This window comes from Belonocnema kinseyi, chromosome 1, assembly GCF_010883055.1.
Source record: "Belonocnema kinseyi isolate 2016_QV_RU_SX_M_011 chromosome 1, B_treatae_v1, whole genome shotgun sequence".
Taxonomy (NCBI): domain Eukaryota; kingdom Metazoa; phylum Arthropoda; class Insecta; order Hymenoptera; family Cynipidae; genus Belonocnema; species Belonocnema kinseyi.
In genome coordinates, this window is record NC_046657.1 from 162,107,464 (window position 1) to 162,116,781 (window position 9,318).

General features: G+C 38.1%; 1 protein-coding gene across 1 annotated transcript; it reads left to right on the plus strand.

The window, feature by feature from the left end:
• The first annotated feature begins 8,107 nt into the window (after positions 1-8,107).
• Positions 8,108-9,073, plus strand: LOC117180842 (stress response protein nst1-like). Its single transcript, XM_033373374.1, has one exon. The coding sequence runs from the start codon at positions 8,108-8,110 to the stop codon at positions 9,071-9,073; it is 966 nt and encodes a 321-aa protein (XP_033229265.1).
• The last annotated feature ends 245 nt before the right edge of the window (positions 9,074-9,318 follow it).

Consider the following 9,318-nt stretch of genomic DNA (forward strand, 5'->3'; position numbering starts at 1 on the left):
AAAAATATGCTATTGTTAATTATAACTAAGTTTTGAAAAGAACTTGAGGTGGACTTTGGAAAAAATATTTCAGTTTTTTTTTTATTTTGACACTAACTATTTAGAGTTTGATGTCTTTCTTTTTCTCTTTGAGTAAAACTTGCAATTTTTATTTAATTCTAATACTGTAGCGCTTATATTTTATTCCATAAAAGATTCTCTGTAAATCTCATTGGTACGTTTTTATAAAAAAAAAATGTTTCTGAAAACCTATTGATTATAAAAATAACGATTTTATAATCCCCAAATTAAAGTATTTTTAATAAAAACGTACTAATGAGATTTGCATAGAATATTTTAAATAATAAAATAAGCCCTACAGCATTAGGATTGAATAATAGTTGCAAGTATTATCTAAGGTGAAAGAGGAAAACATTAAACCCTAAAAACAATTGTTAAATAAACAATCAAAATTGTGAAATATTTATTTGAAAAGTTGAACTCAAGTTCTTTTTCAAAACTAGTTATAATTATCAATAAAATATTCTCCTCTATTTTATGAATCATTTTTAACAACGTTTATTTTTTAGCTTAAAATAACTTTAGTTCAAGTTTAATTTAAAAACAAGTATAATCAAACTTCCCTTTTCCTTTTTCATCTCAAGTTAAATTTTATGACAACAGTGATGAAAAAAATAAATACATTTAAATTAATAAAATTTGTTTACAATGTATAATTTTACTTAATTTTTTTATCCTAACATTTTTTAAACTACTTTTTTTTTTAATTCTGCAAAATAAAAAAAAAATTCCTAAAATCTTCCAGAAAATAACTTTAAATTTTCCTAAAAATCTAGAGAATATTGGTTGATTCTCTAAGGACCTTTTCAAATTCATAAAAAGCTTCTTTTTTTTAAACAACATTTTTTCATTCTCTTGAAACCTTCCGTAATTTAAATTCAGCTTCCTTTTTTCAAATCTTCAAAAATCTACATTAAAGAAAGACGTTTTTCACAAGTTTTAAATTAACTTTGAATTGCTTGAATACCTTAAAATATTTATTAAGCGTAACAGTATTTTTTTGTTGTAATTTTATAACTCTGAATGAATTTTCTTTTAGCACCCCTGTTCCGAAAAAATTGTTTAAAAATCTTTCAGATTCTTCGTCCACATATTTTAAAATCTTCTAAACTTAAAATTAAACTTTAGAAATGAAATCTGAACAATTAAAAATGTTTCCGAAATATTATTTTACATGTATATTTATATTTTAATATGCGTGTGGTAGCAAAATAAAAATAAAATTTTTTAAATATTTACAATCAAATTATAACAATTTCCGAAATGTCACCTTCAAAAAGCTTTTTCTATTAAATTACAGTTATCGAAACCTGTACAATTACTTATATAATTTAGAACCAAGTATAATAAAAATTCCTTTTTCGTCTTAAATCTTAAGCTAAATATTGTGTAAAGAGTTGTGCCGTAAAGAAAATTTCTATACAAATTCATTATAATGAATTAAATTTGTTTGCAATGTATAATTTTAGTTCATTTTTTTAAACATGAAAATTTGAAAATATTTTAATATATATATATACATACACGAATTTGTATCTTTTATCTGATATGGCAGTCTTTTTCAGTGTCTTCATGTTCTGAATTCTCTACTTAATTAAGTATGGTCAAAGATCAACTTCCTCAAACTCTGTAGGCTTTGAGATACACATTCTTATCGTGATACTTGCGCTGCGCGCTCGATTTCCGATAGACATTTGTAAACAGGTTTTTGTTGATTCTTTGTTTTTTTCGTACCTTTCTTCTTTTTTCCAGAAAATTTTTATTTTTTTTATTTTCAATATTATTTCTCACAAATAAAACAAAAAGTACGCGTCTTATCACGAAGTGATTCTTCACGAAATTGTAGATCTTTTTTGGGATCACAATTTTTGTTAATTAACCTTTTTTGTATCCTGCATCAGCTGAGCACAAAATGGAATTTTTGTGTTTTGATTACTCTTTGTGCAATCAAAATTTGAATTTTCGATTTTCCAAGAAAATCCAAAAATTTTTTATGAAAATCTTGTATGGATTTTATAAAGCAATGTTTTTCCTCCCTTGACTTTTTTTATTACGTGAGCTGTTTGGCTTCAAATTTTGAATTTCAGTTGATTTAAAAAATTTTGAAAAAACTATAACTCCGAAATTGTCTTTTTATCGAAAAGAAAAAAAATTCAGATTCAGAAAAAAGGTGGTCTCAAAAATGTTAAAAATGAGCTCATTCTTTAAATTTCCATCAAAAATGGCTGGTTGACGAACTCGGTCTTTCTTTTAGGATCTACAAAAAGTGTGCTAACGATGGATTTGATCAGCTCATTTTTTCGAGAATTATCGTGTTTGTGGACGGACAGACAGACAAACGGCACCGTAAAAACCTGATTTCCGGATTAAGGGGGTCTCGAAACGTGGGGATCCGTTGAAAAACTGTGGTGTTAAATTTCGGACAATTCTAATAATTTCTCAATCAACAATGATGAGAATTTAAAAAAATTGACAAACATCAAATTACAGTTGTCGATGATTTGGCTTTCAATTTTGAAAGGATTGTGCAAAAATGCAGGGAAAGTTTTAGGACCGAGCGTACGACGCGATAACCAAAAGCCGCGCACCTTAGACGCTTAAACTCAGCGTGCAAATTTATTTGTTGGGAATGTGCTAAAAAGTGACTAAAAAATCAATTTATCATTTGAGGTAATATAACGATTTTTAAAAGCACTGATATGTACATAATAAATTAATTACCTAAATTATTAAAAATAAAAATGTTTAATTTTCGGATCCTGGACTCTTTCCATTCATATTCGAGATTGCTTTTTTATGTTACATAATAGATAATAAGAGTTATTTTCTCAGTGAACAAAACCTTTGACATCTTTCGTGTTTTTTTTCAGTGTTAGATGCAATATTCAGCGATTGGTTCAGATTTCTTGGTTATAATAATAATCGTCTTGATATTCATCCAGGAGACTTCGTTTCTGTGTACATTAAAGGCATCGGTACTAATGCCGGCACTATCTATACTGTATTTCAAATGGGGCCACTCCTGAGGCCCAAAAAACCTGAAAGACCTCCTGCAGTTGATCGCCTTTTTGTACGATTGCGGAGTGGCGCTGTTCTTTTTGCGTGCTTAACTCACTGGCCTCATATTACTGATGACCTTGGGAATCATAATCGCTATTATATAGAAGGACGAGAGGGCAATTTTTATTTAGGAGTTCTCACGCCTCAGAAGCCTACTGAAAGCAAAAGCGTTATGTTAACAGAGGATATCCCTAATTCTCCGAAATTTTATTATATGTGGGGAGATATAGATGACGATAACGGTGCTTTTATTCCTCGCTGGGCAAAATATGTCAATTTTATTAGAATGCGAAACAATGCTGATTAGTTTGTTTTTATTTGTCAACTATACTATTTCCCATTTTTTCTGTTTTTGTGTATTATTATTTGTGTACTTATTATATTATTCTTTTTGTGTTGTGTGCATGTGCGTACAGAGTGCTAAGGGATAAATGGATTGTTCAGTGAATGAATGTCATTTTTGATCAAACAATAGGTGCAGAAGTAGAAATAAGGTAAGGAGAAGTATCTTCAATGAATAAGTGGTGTTCAATAATATGAAATAACCCAGTGGGCACAAAATTCGGCGACGGCTTCACGACATCGTTACGACATATTTACGACAACTTTACGACATCCTATGTCCATGCCGTTACAGTGTCTTCACGATATCTTAAAGACATCGTCAGATCATACGACATATTTACGATATCGTAAAGACAACTTAACGATATGGACATAGGGTGTCGTAAGGTTGTCGTAAAGATGTAACGATGTCGTAAAGACGTCGCCAAATTTTGTGCCCACTGGGAGGACTCGATGTCACCAAAATGAGAAATTTAGGTTCGTTTTGAAAACTGACAGTTTGATAGTAAAAAAGGGTTATTGCATAGGGGAGGGTGTTGAAAGGTAAATTAGCCGAGGGAGTGTTAACGGGGGAGGCAGACTAGAGTTCAATTTTAACAAAAATTAATCCTAAAATAAAAAGTGAAATCACACTCTCGAAAGGTACTAACATAGAGTCGCCATCTGTGAAGCAAGTAACGAAATGAAGGGAGGATCAGGAGGATAACTGAGAGATATAGGACAGCGAGAATTTGAATGAGTTACCTGCTTAATGACTCAGATAAAGATTAAAAATTTTTCAGGGCCAAGCAAGAAAACGAAATTATTTTGGTAGCAAAGAGTGGGAGAGGTTGGCCGCTGGGAGAGAAACTCAGTTCGGATCACGGAAGTGGTTCAAGAGTCAGAAGCATGCAAGAGACGATATCGGCGCTGAACAAGAGAAAAAGGGTCCTGTATTAAGAAAGTTTAGATACATTTTTTAGCACAACGCCGTTAAAGAAAACACCAAAATAATGAGATCTCTAGTAAATAGAGAAAGAAATAGCAAGAAAATGGGACCAGGGAGCCAACAAGGGTAATACGAATGGAAAACGCAGACGAGGGACAAAACAGTAACGGAAAGGGAGGAAAAGAAACAGAAGCGGGGACGCTTAAAATGATAATGGAGGAAAATAGAACTTTGAGTTCGGAAATAAGAGGAATAAAAAAGGATAAAAGAGGATGGAGAGCATTGAGAAGCAGAATCTGAATACATGCATGGATTTAGGAGTATTAAGGAAAGAGTTGAAAGAAAGGAAGTAAAAATGAGAAAAAGAGTTAGCCGGGCTGAAGGGAAGGATAGAAAACCTAGAGAAGCAAGTGAATAAGCTGAGAGGCGAGAAAGATATAAATAGGCAGAAAATTAAGGAACTAGAAAAACAAGTCAAAGAAGGGGAAGAGAAATGGGCAGAGAATGACAAGAATAAATAGAAAAGGGAAAATTTAAATAAAAGGGTAATAGAAGAGGAGTTACGAACCAAGGTAGAGTAGATAGAGAGAAAAATTGAAGTGGTACAAGGGTGATATTTGGAAGGAATTACAAAGAAAGTATATGGGGTAAAACAGGTGATAGAAAGAAGGGAAAAGTGGGACAGAAGGATCGCAAAAGGTAATCGGGAGGGTAAGATATGGTAATACGGAACTGTGGAACGAATCTTGGTGTACATGGAAGGAAAGAAAATGCATGCTATGTGAGGGAGGTAAAGGGACTTTAAAACATTGCCTGGAAGAGTGTGATAAGATAGAAACAGAAGGCATGAAAATGGGAACCATACTGCATTAGAAGGAAACAGTGGTGGTGGTAAAGATAAAAAGGCCAAGAGGCAATGGCTAGAGTTGAAGCAAAAGAGGAAACAGAGCAGAACAGTAGCGGTGTAAGAAACAAGAAGCATACATGCGATTGAATAAGACGTGTTTGCGCGATAGATTTAAGGCGTTTTAGTAATAGAATAAGACGTATTTTTCGATAGACTGAAGATTTATTGCAATGTGTACTCGGAAGGCACAAAATTTAGCGCAGTCTTTACGACATCGCTACGACATCTTCACGACATTTTTACCGCATTTTTACGACATCCTATGTCCATGTCGTTAAGGTGTCTTTACGATATCGTAAATAAGTCTTATGATCTGACGATGTCTTTACGATATCGCAAAGACACAGAAACGACATGGACATAGGATGTCGTAAAAATGCGGTAAAGATGACGTGAAGATGTCGTAGCGATGTCGTAAAGACTGCGCTAAATTTTGTGCCTACCGAGTACACATTGCAATAAATCTTCAGTCTATCGAAAAATACGTCTTATTCTATTACTAAAACGCCTTAAATCTATCGCGCAAACACGTGTCAAGGTGTTAAGGTGTTAAGGTGTCTTTACGATATCGTAAATAAGTCTTATGATCTGACGATGTCTTTACGATATCGCAAAGACACCGAAACGACATGGACATAGGATGTCGTAAAGTTGTCGTAAATGTGTCGTAACGATGTCATAAAGACGTCACCAAACTTTGTGTTTATTGGGTATTTTTCAAGCTTAGCAACCTAAAACAAATCGTTTATATATATATAACAAATTATTATATTTTATAATTTATAGTTTCTAAAAGATCATATTTTTAAAATTTCCTGACATTTCCCTGAAAGATGTTTCATTTTACCTGACCGTTAAAAATTTCACATCAAGATACGAAAATAATCTTCCAAACAATACTTTCTATTTATAATACTGTGCAGTTCTAAATTTTTTTTATACACTTTTAGAGCCAAGAGTCGTACTTAGTTGTTGTATGTCACAACGACAGATTGAGAACCTCAAGGATCCAACAATTTGTTCACACGGCTTCATTTGGAATTTTCCGAGAGGCAATTCTAAGTGAAGGACTTACGTGACACATTGGGGATTCTTGAGATTCTAAAGACGAGTTTGCCTACCCCCTCATAAAGACATTAACATTGTTCTGGCACATCTGCCGCGTGCCTGCGTAGCTGCAATGGTCCAGAAGACCTTGGTTGTAGAAAATCACGAGCCTGCTGCTTTGTTTTCGTTCCACGCGAAAACATTGCCGCAGACTTTGCTCACGTACGCCAGTGTTTCTCTCACTCCCTCCCACGCGCACCCTCTCTCTTCCTTTCTCTACTTTCCTTCCTCGCTCTATCCTCTCTACTCTTCCTTTTCTAGCGAACTGGCGTAACCGGGGAGCTCAACCGGCACCTCGAAATACATGGCGGTTAAAGACAAATGAATTAAAAGAAAATAAGAGAAATAAACAAATTGAAAATAAGACAACGAGCCTGTAGTTGAGGTCGCCGTTTGTTTATAACTCAACCGAGGTCCAACGGGTGATTGCGGCCCTCTCCCCTTCAAGATGGATGATTGAAGGGGAAGAGAAAATATTTAATGAAAATTATAAACATATTAATTCCAATAAAAAAAGGATAATAATTAGCGACCCCCCCCCCCGGTTAACACGGCCGGACTAATATTAAGATACATTACGAGAGGAATATTAAGATAATTTACAATGAATTTCGAGTTATCTCGTCCTAGGTACTGAGTAAATCCCATTAATGTAAGTCGGGATAGAAGGGGCGTTGGAGTTAGTAGTTTTTATTATTATTTTTTTAAAATTAAATATTCAAAAAGTTAAATAAATAATTAGGCTAATAAAAACCCCAACGGCCGTTCTATTCGTCGTAGCTCCATGGTTCTTCGAAAACCATGAAGCTACGATAAATCATAGGTTACATTTTAAATTTAAGAACGCTCGTTAGTTTATTTATATTTTTAAATTTGATAAAAAAATATATATATATAAATTACCAACTTATAAACGTTCTCGGTCGACGCGCGAAGACCGAGGCAGTGCGTTCGAGGCAGCGCTCCCCCACTGCTTGGCTGCGACTCCGTTGTCGGTCTCGTGGCCAATCAGCGGGCCCGTTGCCGCTCCCACCGCTCTCGGCCAGCTTTACGCGCGGTCACCGAGAGTCCAGTTAGTCATGTAACTCATGTAAGAGGAGTTGAGTTGTGAATCTTAGACAGGTCATATCTGCTCTGCCTCGGCCCGTTTGTAAGAAATAAAGTGTTCTTTTAAATTCAGCCAACATCTATTCTCTTTTTCCCTCGAAGCGTTACTTTTCGCCACTGCTGGTGAATACCCCCCCCCCCCCCCCCCCCCCCCCCCCCCGACTTCCAGAATCATCGAGTGCCAATTTCTGCACCATCAACGACAGGAATCGCGTGGAGTTTCCTCGTGAGCTAGGTTCTTCATTATCCTAGATTTCTTTCGGTCAAGTGTTTCGGTTTCCCTCGTTGTGAGTGACGACGTGTTTATTTTTTCGCAAAGTGTTTGTGTCTGTGGTGCCTGGGCAACCAGTTAGTGCTACCGTAGGAAACGTTCGGTGCCTTTCGCTGGATGAGTGGAGTTTCGGCCGAAAGGTTGCTCTCCTCTCGTACAGTAAATCCCCTCCTGTAGTGCACTTAGTCGGCCGAAAGGTTGACAAGCCACTACCGAAGGGGCCAGAAAGCGGGCCGAGTGTCTTGAGACTCTCCGGAGGGTGTAGTAGCGGTTCCGCACGTTCACCGCGTTTACGGGGCCGCGACAGACTTGAAACCCTTTAATGACAGGGGCCAACAAATTGTCGCGCCCTAATCCTCGGACGAGACGACGTCGAGAAAGGCAGGCGGAGGAATCCGCCCTTTCTCCCGAGGAGCGCGAACGACGGATAGCCGCTCGACGAGCACACAATGCAGAACGTGTGCGTCGTGCCAACCAAGAGCGCGATCGTTTAAGAAGAGAGGCGCGTCACCAAGAAGAAGAGGCGCGTCGACAGCGCCAGGAGGAGCAACGTCGTGAAAAAGCGGCTCGCCAGGAGGCCGAACGAGCGCGTTTAGTGGAAAAAGCCCGGCAGCGAGTCCTCCAGGAGCCACTAGCACAACCTGTCGCTGCCGCTGACCGAATCTCGGGCCCCCCTTATAGCTCCGAAAATTCTCATCCGAACATCGAGGGGGGTTGGAACCTCCTCGAGATACGATGCGGACGTGATGGTACTAGGGACCCCCGGAAACGACGTCCATTCAAAGATCGGAGCATTCCGGTAGTTTTGCGATTACCGCGGTTCTGTGAGGAACCACGGTACGTCTTCCCGCCGGTGAATATCGTCCGTCGGGACGGGTCCCCGGCGGCTGAGTCTAGCCAGCCAATTGTGGTAGACTGCCCAAGCACTCCTCTGTGTCCGTGGGGTTTACGCGTACCACCGTCGACACCACTACCCGCGCCTGGGGAGTTCATCCGGGTAAATAGCATTCCGGTGGAAATTCCGGATACACCGACTGTCAACGCCGCCGTGCCCGATTCCGACACGGAGGCCCGTGACCTCCATCCAGTTTCATACACTCCCGTCAGTCGGCCAGATCAGGCCCCTTTTCGCACCCCACCAGTTCCTACCTGTGAAGAGGAGCCCGGATCGGACACCCTACTTTTGTCTGCTTTCGAAACGCCGGAGACGTTCTCTCCATCCCTTATAGGTTCGCCGCCGGCAAAACGTTTCTGCGGATCTCACCGCCGAAACCTCGATTTTGATTAGAAGATGATTTTAATTTTCAGTATGTTCACTCACTAAAAAAAAAACAAAGGTCATCGAGTGATCCCTCGCCGACTCATACCCTCTCCGGTTCGGTAAGACCACTTTGGACCCCCGCGCTACACCCAGGATTGTCTCTCCTCTCCCTCTTCCTTATTCCCCCCCCCCACCCTTTCACAAAAAAAAACATAAAATGCCGCACTCGGCGACCACATAATTTAAGAAACTTCCAGGAGCCACGGCCCTAC

Excerpts from the sequence above, each read along its gene's own strand:
- LOC117180842 (XM_033373374.1), top strand. The coding sequence starts at position 8,108 with ATGACAGGGGCCAACAAATTGTCGCGCCCTAATCCTCGGACGAGACGA.